This window comes from Grammomys surdaster, unplaced genomic scaffold, assembly GCF_004785775.1.
Source record: "Grammomys surdaster isolate TR1022 unplaced genomic scaffold, NIH_TR_1.0 191, whole genome shotgun sequence".
Classification (NCBI taxonomy): Eukaryota; Metazoa; Chordata; class Mammalia; order Rodentia; family Muridae; genus Grammomys; species Grammomys surdaster.
The window spans coordinates 13724927-13745122 of NW_021604636.1; the positions used below are offsets into that span (position 1 = coordinate 13724927).

The following is a 20196-nucleotide window of genomic DNA, read 5'->3' on the forward strand; positions in this document are numbered from 1 at the left end:
AGCCATGTTCTAACTTAACACAACTCCAGTCTGTGCTCCCATTAACTTCAGCTATTGGGGTTGCAAGTGCCCACCAGATGTGCACAAGTGCCCACCAGATGTGCTCAGATCCTATGCAAACATACTGAAGCTGCCATGCCTGCAGAAAGGAAACCATATTTCTTATATTCTACCCACAAATCTCCTCTTGGGTCTGTGGGGAAATGTTTCATATATTAGAGATTAACTACTGAGCCAAGAAATACAACTTAGTTACCAACTGGCTGGATTTTGTTTTGTTTTGTTTTGTTTTCTGTGATCAGATGAAGCTTGTTTCCCTTTTCAGCCAACAGTGTTAGGTCAGAGCAGTTGTGTATCCTGAAGGTCTTGTTCAATAGCAAATCAACTGTGGATTTTGAGAAAACGGTACAGCTATTTTCTAGAAAGAGCATGCTTAATTCATGTTTTGATTCCCTCCTGGTGTGCTGTGTGTTTTAAAGGCAACTTGGCCAGGCAGGCCTTAATGGAGGGAGCCCATTTTTACTGGAGTAGTTTTCAGCTAAAGAGCCAAAGCCTGCCGCCATTCATTGTTTCTGTTTTAATATGAGCCAGAGTCTGTTTAAAATCTTTGTGGCTGATGTTTATTGTACGGTGGTTCTGTGGTAGTATGTGAAGTGTCTACTAAGCACTGCAGCTATGAGTCACTCAGAGAGCCACATGACATTTTTACTGGCTTGTTCTGTTCTATGTTCCTCTTCCTAGGATATCCATAACAAGAGTGACAGCTGACATTTCTCTTGCTAAGAGGTCTGTCCTCAACAATCCTAGCAAGAGAGCAATAATTGAACGTTCAAACACCAGATCCAGCTTAGGTAAGATGTTTTCATATAGGCATGAGGTGTATGGGTGGGGAATATCTTGTCCTACTTGGGTGCTGACCTGCCTGGAGAAGTGTTGGATACCTGTGGAGAAAGCCAGCCGATGGACAGGACAGGGGCAAAGTCCTGCAGCATCCAGACCCCTCCTCCTCCTCTTCCTCCTCTTCCTCCTCTTCTTCCTCCTTCTCTCTCTCCCTCTTTCTCCCCCTCCCCTCAGTTCTAGACAGTTAGTGTGGTGGGAGCAGACCTTCTCAGGCTTTTCTACTCAGTTGCTGCTGAACCATGGGAAACCACTTATTTCCTTTTCCTTAAACTTCACAAAAAGGTTTCTGTCATTGGTGACACATGGCTGACATGGAAGGAAACAAGATGTTTATAACGGGAAGGTAATGATATTCTTGTGTATACCCAGAAGAGTCCCATCTTTCAGTAGAAATCGTGACTACCGTGATGGACATGCAGAGAACTTAAACTTGTCCTCTGAGTACTTGTTGGAAAGCATCTTAAAAATCCTCCCAAAAGGGAAAATAAAACATTTCCAATGAGTTGGGGTGTGCATAGAAGTGAACCACTTTGGGGAATGTTTCCATGAGCCCATGGAAAAAATAACAGCTTTGGGTGCTGAGTGAGGATATGAACATTTGTAATCTCTGCACCTGGGAAGAGGAATCAAGAGGATCAGGAGTTCAAGGCCAGCCTAGACTACGTAAGAGCTTGTCTCAAAAGCAAGCAAGCAAGTAAGCAAAAAAACAAACAGAGTCAACTTTGGTCAATAAAGTTGGGCACAAGAAGCATCACCGGTTCCAAAGATGCTGGAGCACTCCAGTCTAGATAAAGAGTGTTCACTAAGGGCCTCCAGCACCAGATTCTATGACTGCCCCAGCTTTGCTTACAAGTAACAGATTTATGAAGAAACTTCCCTTAGAGCCCCTCTGAGAACCTGTCTGATTGTTGGTTTTCTTGAAGAAGATGAGATAGGTATATATAAGTACCTTTGCCTTCCTTGTGCCTATAATTTGCTTATTATACTGTGTGTACATATTTTTCAAATACCGGGCTCACCCACTATGTGATGTGGTCTTCTCTTGATCTACCCAAGTTCCACCTCTGCTTATGGCACAGGGCCATTGCCCAAGGGCTTTGAGTGTCGCAGCACTGAAAACGAACCAACACTCCAGTTCATTGCTGGTGCAGAGTAAACAAAACCCTGGTGTGTTTGAGCTATTTGGATGGAGACTTAGAGTACCTGTGGGTTCTGCTCCTGGGGCAGTACAGTTTGTATTACTGCCTTTTGTTTCTTCTGAAAAATATCAACTGTAATTTTACATTATTTTACAATAATATGTGAGGATTGAAACTAAAACAATGTCAGCTTGTTCTGCTGTAGTGCTGCCTAGAAGCATCTTTAAAACAGTGCTAGATCAATTAAAGTATAAATTGAGGACCTGGCCCAACATCCTTCTGCTGAAACAGACTGCAGTAAAAATCGGCTTTATTTTCCAAATGCCCTTCTTGAGAAGAATTTCTTTTAAAATTGTTTCTGACATGCTAGAAAAAAATGGATATATGTTCATTATTATTAACAAATGTAGACTATTATCTCATAAGAACTTGGCAGAGATTTCCTTAAATAGATATCCTGAAAGCTGGTCACTGGAGAATCATTGTGGAACCTTTCAGGACATTAGTAATTGATAATGTGAAAGTGATATGTGTTTTGTCTACTTGAACTCATATTTTAAAAGAAGATTATTTATATATGTATGTGTGTGTACGTGTGTGTGTGTGTTTGTGTGTGTGTGCACACACACGTGCACCACATGTATGTGAGTGTGTGAGAAGGCCAGAGAGACCATCTGATCCCCTGGAACAGGATTATAGGTGGTTGTAAGCTATGTGATATGGATGCTGAGAACTGAGCTTAGTCTTCTGGAAGAACAGTGAGTGCCCTTAACTGCTGAGCCATCCCTGTCGTCCCTATAGCCATATGTTTTAATGTAAATCACACATTAAATGTCACTGACTCTTTAATAAATGAGAAGCTTTTGCTTCTATGCAAAGTCTTCCCCTTAGCAGAATCTAATTCAGATTTAGGACATGACCCACTACATCAGGTGACTCATAAACTATATAAAGGACTTCTTGTCCTTGTTCTCCAGTTTTGAGACAGTATCAGTTATGAGTATGCAATGCAGTCTAGGCTGAAACTCTTGGTTTCCCAGGATGACCTTGAAGTCATGATCCTTCTGTCTCAGTTTCCCAAGTATTGTGATGCCAGGTATGCACCACCAAGCTCAAGTTTTTTATTTCAGAAAAACATATACTTTGATCATGTGTTTTCCTTCTAACAAACAAACAACAGGAAGAAGCAGAAGGGGGGCTTGTAAGCCATAGTACCACTAATATATCTCATCACAGTACTTGGGAGATGGGGCAGAAAGACCACAATCAGCTTGACCTACATGGCAAGGCTCTGTCCCAAAACAAAGTACTTGCATTGCTTTAGACATTTGAAAAAAACTAGCATTTTTATTTGACTAATTTAGAAGATTCAGATTTGAGTCACCTGACTATTGTAACCAGCCAGATAGGTTTGAGTCAAAATACAGTGCAGCATTTGAATATAGTCAGCTCTGTGTGTGTGTGTGTGTGTGTGTGTGTGTGTGTGTTATACTTAAAGTAACTACACCTTAGACAACTCCATTGGCTCTTAAGCTTAAATTCAGCTAGACTTGGTAATCTCCCGGTTGTCTGAAGAAACTAACAACAATTAGCCAGGATACAAAAATGTGCATAACAGTCCCTTGCTATCCCTTGAATGTGTTTCCTAAATGTGGATCTTGTTAAAAGCAACCCCTAAATGGAATTACCATAGCCATATAAATGACACCATGCTAGGCCGAGTGTATAAAGCACTCCAAGAGAGCTGGCTCAAGTTCTTCTACCAATGTTTTATTCTAAGCACAATTTTATCTTTAGAAAAGATTTTTAAAAAAGAACAGACATTGTGTGGCATATACCTTTAATCTCAGCACTCAGGAGCCAGAGGTAGGCAGACCTCTGTAAGTTAGAGACCAGCCTAGTGACATAACATGTTCCAGGCCAGTCAGGCCTACATAATAAGACTATGTCTCAAAAAGAAAAGAAAAAGATGCTGGGCAGTGGTGGTGCACGCCTTTAATCCCAGCACTTGGGAGGCGGAGGCTTCTGAGTTCCAGGCCAGCCGGGTCTACAGAGTGAGTTCCAGGACAGCCAGGGCTATACAGAGAAACCCTGTCTCAAAAAAGAAAAAAAAAGAAAAGAAAAAGATTTTGTCAGACAGGTCTATGAAAATTCAAAACAGTTTGTTCTACTATATAGACATATACATATGAAAGCGTACACTATTTCTTTTCAGTGTAAGTAATAATTACTGAGACTAACCACCTGCCATTTTATTGTTTCCCCTTTTAGCGGAAGTACAGAGTGAAATTGAAAGAATTTTTGAGTTGGCAAGATCTTTGCAATTGGTAGTTCTTGATGCAGACACCATCAATCACCCAGCACAGCTGATAAAGACATCCCTAGCGCCCATCATCGTCCACGTGAAGGTCTCATCCCCAAAGGTAATCACTACATCCTGTCTGCGGTCTATAAGCTTCCCTCTTGAGGTTCCTCTCAGCCCTTTTAGTTTGGGAGCAGAAGAATGTCTCCAGAGTCTGTTAATGAGCACATTTTAAAACAGTACTCAAGTTCTAGGAATCTGAGGGGAGCCGAGAATAATACTATATCTCTTCGAGAAGCTCCTGCCTGCTGTCAGTTTGATAAAATACAAACAGAGCTCAAGGAAGGAAAATTAAAAGTAGACTCTGGCATTTTATAGCCTGTATGTTTCCTCTTGGCCAATGTCCTGTTGTAATATCAACTCTTAAATCACATGTATTCTCTGCCCAGTTGAGAGAGGGAGTACATAATCCAGAGAGAGATCTTATGTAAGGTGAAAGCTTACCGTGTAAACATCTCCTACAGCAATACTACAGACCTTGTCATCTGTGTGTAGCTGGGCTCCTTGAGGAACGTAGTACTTCCATGGTTAAGCACAACTGGTCATGATGCTACTGAGTGACCAGAATAGAGGAAGATGGCCCAGATCCCACTCTTGATTTTGATGTCCTTTAATTTCTTACATTTACTTGGTTCTTTTTTTTTTTTTATTTTTAGTCTCTGTATGAACTTGTGCTGTTACAGCATGTATGTGGAGGCTAGAGGACAACTTGTGGAAGTAAATTCCCTCCTTTCGCCTCCATTCCCACCATTTCCCTCCAAGGATTGAACTCAGGTCATCAGTCTTGATAGCATTCATTGTTACCCACTGAGCCTTTTCACTGTTCCTGACTTTGCTTTTAAGCAGTGATGGTGTTCTAAAAATAAATATGAAATAGATACCCATGAGAGGTGTTATCCTCATACTTAGCTCCTAGGCCTCCTAGAATGAGTTTGGTTTACCTAAATGCAAATTCAAATCCCTATCCAAACGGTCTCCTATTGTGGTTAGAGAAAAGCCTAGGGAAAGTGTGACTTGTCACCCTTCCCATGTTCTCAGCCTCTTGGAGAAAGTGTGGGAATCCCAACCATGGTGAGGTAGTTCTCGAGAGTGGGTAGAACAGAGCAGCATTCCCTTGACCACTGGAAGTGTCCTTGTCCCGTGTCCAAGCATCCTCTGCAGTGAGGCTGTCACCCCATGCCCACTGCACCACTGCTGTGGTGTCTGGAAGTCGAGAACCAGGCACTTGCATGGACCCATGCACTAAGGTATCACAGAACTTCATGGAGGAGCACAGGAGAAAGCTCTGCTTTAACATAAACAAAAACTGAAAGAAAGAGCATATAGCCAAATGCAGCTACGGCTATGACCAAAGCTGTCTTCTTTCCAGCAATGTTTCGACACAAATGTTTTACCTAGGTTTCCAATCTAAAATAGTTTGACTAATTTAAAATCAAATCAAACATTTCATTAATTACTGAAAAATATAACATGCATAAATGACCCTGATATCTGTCATGAAGATAATGAGCTGAAATATTACTGAATCAAATAATATTGACTCAACATACGCAGGAACAGACCAGCTCTTTCCCTTTGACAGGAAGTTCTGAAATCTGCAAGAGGTGTAGAAGTCTAGGTGGGACATGAAGCTTCATCAGGACCCCACAGGGAGCTAGGATAGGATGGCTGTGTCCAGTCCACTCTAGGCCCACAGGGCATCAGCACAGAGATTCTACGTGGGTGATTTCTCACTGTAGATCCTTTTTACTAATCCTCAGGGTTATATAAACTAAAAAAAAATTTAGCGCAGTGTATTTGGTTTTCTTTCAACTCACTGACAATCCCCCGGGTTCCTGTCATCTTGTCAGGTCTTACAGCGGCTGATTAAGTCCAGAGGAAAGTCCCAAAGTAAACACTTGAATGTTCAACTGGTGGCAGCTGATAAACTGGCCCAGTGCCCGCCTGTAAGTAAAATCTGTTTTTCTCTTAATCATTGATGACCATTTACAAGGGGGTGGGGGTTCTTTCATGTTACATCATGGCTTCTATTCTAGCAGAGGTGGTGGTAGTGGTGAGTGGTTTCTTGGAATGAGCTGCTGGTGTTACATTGGGTAGACTCGGGCTTCCAGGACAGTATAGTGTCTACTTTGTCCTGAGAAGTGAACTCCGAGTCTAAAACCCACACTCTTTCCTTCTTCTCTGATTACCTTGCGAGCACACAGGCACCACATCCAGTGACGTGTGTACTTGTAATAAAAGAGCAAAATAAAGCACACCAGCTTATCTTTCCTTTAGCTTCCCTTCTAGAAGATTCTGGCAGGCACAAAAAAGTGTAAGGTTGAAGGTCAAAGCTGGATTGCAGTTAGAGGTCTCTGTGCTACTAACAGATAAAGGGTAAGTGTTGAGGGGTGAAAGCCTCCAGGCTGCCTGGTGTCATTGCTAGAAAACGCCTGCAGGATTGGAAGGCACACATTGGTGAGCTGGGCTGGGCTGGGCAAGGTGATGTTGTCATAGGCATTTAGAGCATAGTAGGTCAGCCATGTTTGTGCCTGCTCAATTGACTGATGGTTTCTGTGCCTAGGTTTCTCTAAAAGAAATAACTACCGTCTTGACTGGTTCACTATATTTTAAAAAATATTTATATAAGGGTCATTTATGCTCTGTGACAGTATAGAATCCAATTCCAGCACTTGGAGAGGGGACACAGCATGACCATTCAAAGCACAGACAAGCTATATAAACCTGCTGCAAAAGATTGGGGTAAAAATTCAAGAGGCACCTGTGTGCATGTGTGAGAGAGTTCTTAGAACAGTGCCTGGCACAGGATACATGCTGTCCAGGAGCCGCTGTCACCATTCCCATTCCCAGGTATGTTCCATACCTAGTCTGTTAGACTCTGTGAGGATGCTCCTGTCAGGTTCAAGGTTGAGCCATGTGTCTCCAACATAGTGAACTCATAATAAATGTGTGGTGAAGGAGTGAAGAATGAAAGAAAGTTGTATAGACAAGAAAAGCAAGAACAAGGATACATCCTTTCATTAGATATTAAACATGGGCCGGACAGTTGCTGGATGCTTTCCACTATTTTCTGTACTCCTCACTATGAACTCATGAAAGAGACAGTCTAAGCACCACTTGTTGCCGAGGCAACTTAAACCAGAGTTGATGTGATGTGATGAGTTTGTTGAAATCACATAGCAAATTAAGATTAGAAGTGGATCCGGCCTCAAAGCAGTTTCGTCTTCTCCACCACCACCTATTCTCCTCACATAGTACAGTTATCAGGTTACCCACCCTGCAGATAGACCCAGGGATCTATGCTTAATGCTGCATGGCCTACTAAAGATGTCACTTACAGACTGGAATGTTTGGTTAAAATGCTGAGAAAGTATATGTTGAAATAATTATTTAAAATCAGCCTCTGGTCAAGCTGACTATCTAAGCTGCAGCAGCTCTGCCTAGCTCAGCCGCCATGTTCTGTGGCGAAAGACCACGTGCTCTCTGCAGCTAGAACCAGCCCTCCAGAAACACCAGCCCTGCCACCCATGAGACGCCATCTCCCATGCTGTCTCCGCAAGGCTGGGCATTGCCCAGACCATTCTGCCATCCATGCAGGCCCAGTAAGAGAATGAGACTCTAATTTTTATAGATTAATCAAAGGCTTTATATGTTTGATAATGATTAATAACAAGATGTCCATACAGAAAGAGTTGTATCCCAATTAGCTAACCTAATTATAAGTTGTTCCCCACGACTGCTCTCCATAGCTGTGTGGTTCTCCATCCTCCTACATCTCTGCCTCTCTAACTCCTCCTCTTCCTTTTCCTCTTCCTCTCCTAACTCCTCCCACCTTAGCTCCTCCTACAAGTATAAAAGAATATGTCACCCAATCATAGCCCTGTAATGTTTTCCAGTTGTAGAGAAATAATCTTTACTGAAGATTATTTCTTCAGAATTATTTTACCAAAATAATCTCTACAGGTACTAAAAGCCAAGAACTAGGCTATTCATTCTACTTTTTAAGACAATCTTAGAATAGTAGTTATAATCAGTTTAGTATTCTAGGAAGCAGTCACTAAAAACAGAAATGGAATTAGAAGAGATTTATTGGAGAAAATATCTTTTCTTTTTATGTCAGTTCATTTTAGAACTCAGTCAAAATGATTATATAGAAAATAATGTATGACTTCCTAAAATTGAGGTTTTTGAGGTGCTGAGGGCATTACTGAAGTGTTTAGCATGAAATCCTGAGCTTCAGTCGCCCTAACCAGCAAGGTCCCACCACCATCCTCAGTGCCAACAAAAGAAACAAGTAATGAAAAGCAGAGGAAAATCAATTGTAACCACACTGATGAGAAGAACAAGGGGATCCAGCAGTTCCCTATGAAGTCTACCTTCAGGATGCTGGCATGAAGTTTAAGCTTAAATAAGTGGCAAGAATTTCTGATCCTGGTGTGGTCCAGCTCATTATTAACACATCATATCTCCATCTGCCCTAAAAGCTGCCATCTGCGGAAAACCTATCCTTCCTTTGATACCATTGTTTCAGCCTTTCTATGCACCACCAAAAGGTTCCTGAGTAAATTCTAATCCCCTGGATCGTTTCAGTAGTCTGATAGCCCAAGGGAAGCTCACAGGTGGCTCTTTAGAATGTCTTCCCTCATGCCAGGGTGATCACAAGGGAGCCTTTACCATGGAGTATCTGCACAGTGAACTCCCCTCCTCTATCACTACACTAGCAGACACATCTTTGTTCTGAATAATTGGTCAGAAATCCTAGCATTTTCAACAGTCAGAGAGTAATTAAGGTAACTATGTACTTAACATTTTCTAAGCATGTGATATTGTGTGCATAGCATTTGTCATTCTGGGAAAGAATCATGCATTCTAGTTTGGCCCACATGAAGAAGTATTCAGATTACAAAACCCAAGAGCAATTTAAAAATGCATCTGCACTCGTACCTTTACTTCAAGACCATAATTATCTTATCACAGACTCCCAGAGACTGGAGACCACTGGGACATTTTAGTTCCTTTGAAAGGATCTGCAGCTTGCTTATTTAGCTTCTATGTCCCCAGTCTGCTGAGTCAGCAGACTCCAGGAGCAGGGTCTCACACTGCAGTGATATCACTGGCAGAAGGTTCTGGAAAGGGATGTCTCAAAAGCCACTGAAGAAAATAATTAACTTTCCGTAGCTAGAAGGAAGAGTCTGGTTCCAGGGACTATCAGGTATAGCCTGTAATATGTACCTTACTATTGGATGGTCTCAGATGATATGGGGAAAGGAGCACATTTTTTGTCTTAAAAAGATGTTTAAGAAAATGCTAATGTAAACACTGGCCAACAGGTTTCATTGTCTAGAAGTCCAGTTTTACTAACGTGCTCTCCGTATCTCCAGCAGGATAGAGGATATCTTGTGCATCTCAGTAATGTGTCTGCAGGTCTTTTTCCACAGAAAAGCCTATGGGTTTAATGTTTCATGGAACACTTAAAGGGAAATACAGTTCTCTTCCACTCTTCTCATTTTACAAATGAGGGAACTGAGACCAAGAAGTGGTGAACTGGCTTCCCAAAGGCTAGATGCCTTGAGGAATGGTAATGTCTTAATCCAGGGAGACTCCAGATCAGTGCTTCTCAACCTGTGGGTCACGATCCCATTGGAGGTTGTATATCAAATATCCTGCTTATCAGATATTTACATTATAATTCATAACAGTACCAAAATTACAGTTATGAAATAGCAACAGTATAATTTATGGCTGGGGGGTCACTACAATATGAGGAACTATATTAAAAGATCACAGCATTAGGAAGGTTGAGAACCAATACACTAGGTGGTAAATTTCAATAGGTTCATTACTACATATATTAGAGTTTCTGTTGGTGTGATAAAACATTATGACCAAAAGCAGCTTGTAAAGTAAAGGGTTTATTTCATCTTACACCTTGTAGTCTATTACCTAGGGAAGTCCGGGCAGGAACTCAGGTCAAAAACTTGGGAGAATGAACAAAAGCTGAAGCACTCTGAAGAACTCTGCTTAATGGATTGTTCCTTGTGGTTTTCTCAGTCTGCTTCTTATAGCACCCAGGACCACCAACCCAGGGGTAGCACTGCCTTCAGAGATGGGCCCTTCCTCATCCATCATCCATCATCACTCTAGAAAACTTTGGAGACATTTTCTCAATTGAGGTTCCCTCTCCCCACATGACTCTCGTTGTGTCAGATGACATATACTAACCAGCACACTGAATATTCTCCACCAGAGACAACACTGGGCTTCATCGGTAAGGGTTTTGCTAGGAGAAGAGTCAAAAAACTTCTTAGTAAAGGGCCAGATAGTAAATAAGTTAGGCTTGTTGAGCCAAGTGGTATTCTTTCCAAAACTATTCAACTTTGCCTTTAAGTAGCAATGAACAGTATGCAGGCAAACCATGGGAATGACTAGACTCAGTTCAAACTTTGTACAGGCAAGAGGCAGGACCAGTGCAGTTGAAGGAAATTGCCACTCTTCTTCTAGGATAAACTTTGTCATCTATTACTGTAAAATAAGTAGTCCTAAAGGTGGAGATTTCAGACAGTGGCTCGTAGGTAGCAATCAGTTGATGGCTGACTGATCTCTTAGCAGGGGTGAGTAGGAGGGACTCAACCTGTTCTTCCTTTCCACTTGGTTCAGGGCCTTTGTCATGAGCCCTTCCCTGCAGGACTATTGCTTCTACATGATCAAATGCCATCATCTCCTTGGGATTCATCTTAGGTCCCATCCCAGCATCTCCTCAGCATTTAGCTGATCAGAGTGATCACAGAGGCCTCCCAGATTCAAGAAGAGGGGACTTATTGTTCCATCTCAGTACAGAGAGGACAGGGGAACTTGTGGTCATTTAAAAATCTGCCCTAGGAAGAAAAAAGTTAACACTTAATAAAGAGGCAAACAGGAAAGTGTCCCCAGACACTGGGATGTAGGAGCACTTGCAGGCCCTTTGTTGTGTGGTTAGCCAGATTATGTGTTATGATATAACACATATAATTGATATAAATGTAACAAAACCACTGAGTGCCTTTTCCATGGACAACAACACTACCAGATATTGTTATAGTCTTGGATGAATAAGAATGGGCAGCATAGAGAGACATGGGGGGAAACATGTTAAGATTCTTACCTTTGTGTCAGCGATACCAATTAGTGGCAAGAACTGATTTTTTTCTTTAGTGCCTTGAAAAAGAGCTTCTGCCAGAGTTTGCCACTATTATTTGGCGTTACTTTATCTCCACAAGATGGCCTAGGTCTCTAAACAACAACAGATATCTAAATGTGGACTACGGTTTCCAGTTAGTGAGTTGAGTACTCAAGACCTCAGAGACTTCGATAATACAAATAATGCAATTTTGATGAGAAGGTAACATTTACTGGCTGCTTGTTATGTATTTAATATTAGTGTTGACTGCCCTGAAAGATATCTGTATGCCCCCTGAACACCCACGCTCCAGTATCATCCCCTTCCCCACATCCTGCCTTTTTGTGTTTATAACCCCTGTGTGAATAAGTGAAAATTACGATTTGAAAAAAAATAGACATGGAACAAAAAAAAATAATATTAGGGTTAAGCCATCCAGCATGATAATTTATAGAAACATATATACTCTTTCACTATATTTATAGATTTTAATTGTCTTCTTCAGGGTATTAGCATCTTTTCCTTTTCAGAGAAAAGGCCAAGTTCAACTTGTCCCCGTAGCACGGTAATAAGTGCATAATACTTGGCGAGAAAAGCAGATAGACAATTGGATGATAAATGAAAAATAATCCTTTAATCCCACTTAGTTACAGGCTGGCTTGTATTACCAAGTGCTGACCTGGTGGCTCTTTCAGCTGCTAATGGCTTTTTGCCTGTATAAAATGACATTGTCTATAAGAGGTGAGTTCATCTTCTCAGCAGAGGCTTGCTCGTAAACCTCTAACATTTTGAGAACCAGAATGGTTCTCCTCTAATCTACTTTACTTCCCATTGCTGAATGGACTCCAAGGCATTCTACCATGCAGACAAGTGCTGAGGGGAATTTTCCACTGTCCGGTTCCAGCAATATTTAAATTATTGAGAATCGTATAGATTCACTCGCCTGCTTGACATAGTCTCTACTGCTGCATTCATTCGTATGAGACCCTGGATGCTCGCAGCTTAATTTTTCATACTGCTTTTTTAAAAACAGAGCAATCTGCTCTACATCTTCTCTACATGAAACAAGGCCTCAACAGGATCAAATTACATTCTACACATCTCTAGAGATTTCAAGCAACCAACCTGGGTCCCTTCCCACCAGGGCTATGATATAACACATATAATTGATATAAACTTGTCAAAACCATCCAGTGCCTTTTCCATGGACAACAATACTGCCCAATATTGCTATAATCTCTGAGGAGTAAGAATGGATAGCACAGAAAGACACGGGAGGAAAACATTTTGAGATTCAAAACCAGTCTTCCTATATTCTCACCTTTGTGCCGGTACCACAGCTGTAGCAAGAACTGATTTTTTTTCTTTAGTGTCTAAAAAAAAAAAAGCTTCTGCCAGAGTTTGCCACTATTATTTGACTTTACTTTATCTCCACAAGATGGCCTAGATCCTTAAACAACAACAGATATCTAAATCTGGACTCCAGTTTCCAGTTAGTGAGTTGAGTACTCAAGACCTCAGAGACTTCCATAATACAGTTGCTGCAATCTCCATGTGAAGGTAACATTTACTGGCTGCTTGTTATGTAATTAATATTAGGGCTGAGCCATCCAGCCATGCTAATTTACTGAATAGCTTATGCTGGTCATTCTTCTTAAGAGGTGGCACCTTAGAGGCCTCTCTATATTACAACAGTAAGGAAATGGAGGTGTACAGATTCCTAGTATTGCCTGCTTCCTCTTAGAAATAGGAAAGATGACATACATGATGCTGTATCTGTGCACAACAAATAAATGAAAGCAAGGTATAACAATGGAGTTTGCACACATATGGTATCCTGTCTAGCTAAAGCTCGGGAGTGAACCATCTTTTTACAGAGTAAAACTAGGGGCTGGAGAAATAGCTTATCAGTTAAGAGCACTGACTGCTCTTCTAGTGGACCTTGGGTTTGAGTCCCAGTACCCACATGGCATCTTAAAACCCTGTGTAGCTCCAGTTCTGGGGAGTCTAGTACCCTCTTCTGACCACCTTGGGCACCAAGTAATCATGTGGTGCACAGACATTATGCAGGCAAAAAACACTCATACGCATGAAGTAGAAAATAAATACATTTAGTTTAAAATTAAAGGGAGGCAAAGCTAACAGCACAATTGATTTCTAAGATTTTCAAGCTTTGTGTTAAAAACAGTAAGTTATGACTTCCTACATAAGCATGATGGATAGGATATATGAGTAGTTTGTATTTTGTAGTCATTAAGTAAAACTTACCAGTCATTCTCTGTATGTTCTCCCTCCCAGAAGAATACAAACAAATGACATTTACCCACTGCTGAACACTAGTGATTGTTTTGTAAAAACTGGAGGGACCCTTTCAGTTAGCTCCTCTTCTGAGTTTTATCACAGAAAGCTCCTGCAGAGGCACTCAATCCGCCATGAAGCTACTTAACAAGGGAGGTGGGGAGGTACTTAGGACTTTTTGAAACATCAAAACCCTTCACACTTTCTTATCTCTTTTGAGCCTTGCTCTTTTCCAGCTCTGAGTATATGGCAGACCTGTTTCTACCACCTAGAATTTGCAGTGCTTTTGTACTCTGTGCTTTCGTGAACGCTCATCCAGACAACAGCTCTCCTGACTGTTCCTGTGACTTGCTGTGTGTTTTCTTTAGCAGCCACATGAATCCAACATGCCTCAGCTGCAGAAAGGACTCCATCCTAGGATGCCAGAGGTGGCCAGCATGTCACCTCTCTGGACCATGCCCTGTTCCTTTCCTCCATGGGTGTCACCACAGGCCTGATAGCAGAAGGGGCAAACTGCTCACTGCCAGGGACTTTTGCTGATTAAATGGCTCTCTTTGTCTCTTTCCATAGTTAGGACTTCTTGCATTGCATGGAAAGCAGCTGATAGACATGATTTTTACATTCATTCTAAAATGTGGCAAAGCTGGTTTACAGAACCTGTTTGGTTGCTTCATTTTGAAGTTTTCTTTGTACATATATTTTTAAAAATCCCTCTCCTGGTGTCATTCGAGTACATTGTTCTGTTCAGCTATGTTATTTTCTAAACAGTTAGAAAAAGAAAATTGTCAAGACACATAGTCTGTGAAATTCTTCCCAGTTGGAAATAAGTACATATGCCAGGATCATTCAGAAGGTGAAATTTGCTATCTCTGTGCTTTTGAAAGCCTGGGAACCGTTTCAAACCATCCTCCACCGTATAGCTATCATTTAGCAGTAAAAAAAGCAGTTTGCAAGAACTGATCAGGCTTAAGCAAACAGCCCTGTGCTGATGTGTACAAATTCTACCCAATGGCAAAGGAAAGCACTTTATTAAAATTCCGTCCAATTAACTGTGCTGATTGTGGTTTCCATAGCAATGGTGAAGTAGGGACAGCCAAGTACATATACCCGTCACTCTGTACCTTATGGTCTGTTTTTTTTCTCTTTACCTGAAATGCTTTCATTTAATTATCAAATATTAATTGTATAGATTAATGGACTCATTGCTATTCATCAATATGCTCTGTATTGTGTACGTCCATCCACCCTCCTGCAACCTGGAACCCCCCAGCACACATTCTCCCACCACCCTCCCCTGTTCCTAAAACTTTCTATTTGTCTCTACCCCCAACTCCTTCCTCTTCTCCAGCCTTCTGTTCCATTCAGTGCTTCTTTCTACAGGTTGACTTACTGGTTTCTGTACATGAATGAGAAGTTGTGTTTAGCTGCATCTTCATTTTTTCCACTCAATACACAGAGACAGGGTTTCTCTGTGTAGTCCTGGCTGTCCTGGAACTCACTCTATAGATCAGGCTGGCCTTGAACTCAGAAATCCGCCTGCCTCTGCCTCCCAAGTGCTGGGATTAAAGGTATGTGCCACCACTGCCCGGCCTTTCGTGTCTTGAATAGTACTCTATTATGTAATTGCACTGCGTTTTCTTTGCACATACATTTATTATAGGGGATCTGGGTTGGTTCCATAATTTGGCTATTATGAAGAGTGCTGCGATGATCTCGGGGGTGCAAGTGTGGTACTTCTACTTTTAATTTTGTGAGGAATCTCCATTTCTTTTCCATAAGATCTACATTACTGTCGAGTCTCATCAAGAGTGTGTAAGAGTTCCTACCATTTCTTCCATTTTGGTAATACCCATTCTAACTGGAGTGAGAGGCTATCTTAACTGTGGTTATTTTTGTCATGCTGTTTGTTAAGAATCAAACCAAGCCTAGGAAATGCTAGTCAAGTACTTTAGCACAGAGCCGTGAGTCTAGCCTTGTTTTGTTTCTTTATATACAAGCTCTCATTCTGTAACCTAAGCTGGCCGAGGATTTACCTGGCTGACCTCAAACGTGTGATTCTTCTGCCTCAGCTTCGAGTGTGCTGGAACTACAGCCTTGAGCCAACACACTGTGCCTGTTGTAGTTTGATTTGCATTTTGCTTATAATTAGGGAAAGGGAACCTTGGTTTTGTGCTTGTTGGACATTTGTATGTTTCATTTAAGAAGCATCTGTGATGTCCATCCTTTTGAGTTCCTTTGTGTTCTGGATGTCAGTGTGCAGTTTTCCATTTGAAGATATTTTTCTCTCAACCTTGTCTCTTAATCTTGTTTTGCTGTTGTCAGTATTAGTTTGATATGAACTCACTTGTCTATTTTGACCTTTGTTGCCTGTGTGTTTAGATTACTATCATACACATACACACACACACACACACACACACACACACACACACACACACACACCAATGTCTTCAAGTAGTTCCCCTGTTTTCATATATTAATTTCATGGTTTCAGGCTTAATTCAGGCTTAAGAGTTAGTTATATCTTTGATCCAGTTTGAATTAGGTTTCTTGCGTGGTGGAAGAAAGGGATCCACTTTTATACTGCATAAGTATATCCTGTTTTTCCAAATATTTTTTGAAGAGACTGACTTTTTTCCACTATTAGATTCTTACCTTAGTCAAAAACGATTTGTTTATGTTGGGATGTAGCTCAAGGCCAGAGCACTTGCCTAATATGTGGGTGGCCCTAAGTTCTGGGCATAGCAACACACACACACACACACAGAGAGAGAGAGAGAGAGAGAGAGAGAGAGAGAGAGAGAGAGAGAGAGAGAGAGAGAGAATATACTACATACTACATATACATTGTTGGGATCTTTCCAGCCAAGGGGGGGTCTTTAATGCCTTATTGGGAATAAACATGCCCATACTAATGCTACAGACCTATGCAATTGAATGTGTACAGCAGACATGAGCAATGATAGGATGACCAGGGCCCCACTCATGGTCTCTAAATCACAGAATGTGTGAAACAGTGGAGCTGGGTAGAGCTGAGAGGAGGCCCTTCAGTGAGTGCTGCCCAGTGCCCTTCCAGGCCTGTTCTTATAGTCTGTAAGACTTCTTGGGGCTGTAATTGATCTTGTTCTGCTCAAGTCAGCACTGAAGCAACACTGCGTCTGTCAGAGAATTGAGGGTGGGTCTCAGGACTCGCCTTGTGATTGCTGAAGTCTTTGCTAACCAGGGAGGAGGTTTTTGAAGGCAAGAGAGAGAGAAGCTTCTTTGGTTTACTTGGTGGGAAGCAAGATATATGGTGAGGGTTTCTGACAACCCAAACTCTAGGTACTAAGTGTTCTGTGTCTCATGGGCCACAAGGGTCTTTTTTGCCTGACTTATTTTCTTTCCTCTCCATATAGAATTATTTGATTTACTCATCATTTCCCCTCCTCATAAGTTAAACCAGTCTCTCTAGACCTCTTTCTAACTACAGAACTTTAAGTCAGAGCATCAAACATTAATTTTCTTGGTCTTTGTATAGTTCTTAATTAGTCTTGGCATGACAAGGATTATTAAGGGTTTGGATACTTTAAAGCTTGTCTCTCCTACCATATGATATGTATGACTCTCAAGCACAGGGTGAGGTTGGATTTCTTTGCAACTGAATACCCACAGAGCCTGGAACAAAGTAAATGTTGAGTAAATATTGTATGCATGAGTGAAATGTGCATAGAAAGTACACTGGGAATTATATAGGTTGTAAGGATCTGGACCAAGGTCATCTGATATAGCCACGAGGAATGAAATGAGATGCAGGCTGGAAGAACTATAGTAAGATTGAGGCTGCTACAATTTTATCAAGAGCAATTGAACTTTTTATTCTTTCATCAGGAACAAATTATAATGGCAATTGCCAGGATCAATAAGATTATAGTTCCCAGGATACAATGAAGTTTGCAGGATGTACATGGTATACCAGACTAATGTCTAAGACCAATTGTCCTGTCAAGCTTCCATGCTTCCTTGACTACTAAGATGACATAGAGAGAAACACAAAATGGCTGGATTGCTTCATTGCCTGAGGGAGTGTGTAGGTCTCTCAGGAATGAGAAGGCACATTGTGCCTCAGGAGCCATGGACTCTAACCTGAAAAATGTAGGACATATGCCTGTCAAGGCAGCTAGGCCAGGTCAACTCCATGGTTCCCTGCAATTGGTAAGTATTCTTGGGGAGGAATTTTTGTCCATAAGTTGACCTGGTTGAGTCTTCTCAAATGTGTCAGTGTAGACCGAAGTCACTAGCTCTCAATATCCCATGATAAGGGCCTTCAAATTCCCTCCCAGTTTAGGCACATTTTTTTCAGTAAAGGTTGATAGAGTAAGTATTTAATAGTAGGCTGGAAGAACACTCAGTGGCCAAGTATGTGTTTAGATTTCCTGAGTTCCTGGGTTCAACCCTCACGACCAAAAGTAAGCAAATAGTAAACACTGGCAATGAGACAGTTTATGCAGTGATGACAGCCTCAGAAATCCTTTGTTCTAAGCACTGGGGAGAACAAATCAGATGGGACACTGCCAATTCCATGTCTTCCTGTTGGCACTAATCTTTACCCAGCAGGGTCAATGCTGGTGGCAGTAACTATGCACTTGGCTTAATACCAAGTAGTTCTTACATAGGTAAAATGAACTCATAAAAACAGTGGGGATGTGGTGGGAGAGGGAAGGTTTGCCACCACCCTCTACTTGTACGGGGTATGTTAGCACTTCTTTCTAGAATGGCTTCCCCTTGGCAAGGCATCAGGGTTTTCTGCCTTTCCCTCCAAAGAGTCTGTGTTGGGTACATCCTCTTCTCATTCCCAGATGCCCTTCTATAGCACAAGAACCATTCTGCTCTTTTGAGGCACAACATCTGCTTCTCGTTTATTAGTAAATGCTGAGCAAAGTCCTTACTAATGACACAAACATGGACACCAACTGCTTCTTGTGTGGTTTTTTCCCCAGTTAAAGTCTCTTGTTCTTAACCATTTCACAGAACAGTCTCACGGGGGCAGCCATCACTGTTGTGTGCTCTCCAATATCAGTCCCAGACTCTCTTTCCTTATTGTCTTATCATGGGGCAGATAAAACCATTTTCATGAGCATTCTCAAATGACCTATGTACTTCTTATTACCTTCAACACAGCAGAATTATACATATTCAAGGGCATGGTTGAAGTGCCAATCGTTTTCAGGACTCTATTTTTTGGCATCATCATTAACTTGGTTTTTTGTTTGTTTGTTTGTTTGTTTGCTTGCTTGTTTGTTTGAGTTTGGGGGGATTTTTCATTTGTTTTTTATTTGAAATTGGTGGAATTCAGCTATATAGGAATAAATGGATAAAAGTATGAATATATGTGTTTTCATATTCCTATTTGCCTCCTTTCTCTCTCTCTCTCTCTCTCTCTCTCTCTCTCTCTCTCTCTCTCTCTCTTTCAAGTTTTGTTCTTGTTGTTTTCAAGACATGGCTTTTCTGTGTAGCCCTGGATGTCCTGGAACTTGCTTTGTAGACCAAGCTGGCCTTGATCTACCTGCCTCTGCTTCCCGAGTGCTGGGATCAAAGGCACCTGCTATGACCCCATGGCTTCATCTTTCTCTCTTTAAATTAGGAAAGATCCGAATATTTGACAGTTGCTACCAGATATAAGGAAAGCTACTTCTGCCTTAAGTGGAGTTTTCAGTAAAACCTAAAGTAGAAAAATGACGGGTTTTCTTATAATCTGCAGGAAATGTTTGATGTTATATTAGATGAGAATCAACTGGAGGATGCCTGTGAACATCTGGGAGAGTACTTGGAGGCGTACTGGCGGGCCACCCACACAAGCAGCAGCACCCCCATGACCCCATTACTGGGGAGGAACGTGGGCTCCACAGCCCTCTCTCCATACCCCACAGCTATCTCTGGGTTACAGGTAATACTTATTTTTTTCCTTATTGGCCTATAACTTTTGCAACCTAATTTTCAGGAAACAATTAATTAAGATGAAGACTCCTGTTGTTGTTAATCTGAAGAAGCAAGAGAGGAAGACATTGAATTTTTTTTTTTTTTTAAATACAGGCAGCTTGAGAGATGGCTCAGCAGTTAAGAAAACTTTCCTTTCTGGTTGAGGAGCCTGGTGTAGCTCCTAGCAACCACATGGTCGCTCACAACCATGTGTAACTCCATTCTGAGGAGAGCTGACCTCTATGGGTGCCAGGCACACATGTGGTGCACAGACATACATGCAGGCAAAATATTTATACTTATAAAATAAATAACACTTAAATTTTGTTTTAATTAAAGGAGAAAACTAACCCTTACACTGATCCTGACCTGTTATTGAGAAAGCC

At 41.4% G+C, this 20196-nt stretch overlaps 1 protein-coding gene across 2 annotated transcripts in view; it reads left to right on the forward strand.

The window, feature by feature from the left end:
• Cacnb4 (calcium voltage-gated channel auxiliary subunit beta 4) overlaps positions 1-20196 on the forward strand; it is a 136097-nt gene that overhangs the window by 108357 nt on the left and 7544 nt on the right. For both annotated transcript variants that reach the window (XM_028769160.1, XM_028769161.1), the window contains 4 exons: positions 742-851; positions 4311-4462; positions 6252-6347; positions 19593-19778. In XM_028769160.1, coding sequence (XP_028624993.1) covers positions 742-851; positions 4311-4462; positions 6252-6347; positions 19593-19778 — 544 coding nt within the window. The remainder of the gene's footprint in view (positions 1-741; positions 852-4310; positions 4463-6251; positions 6348-19592; positions 19779-20196) is intronic.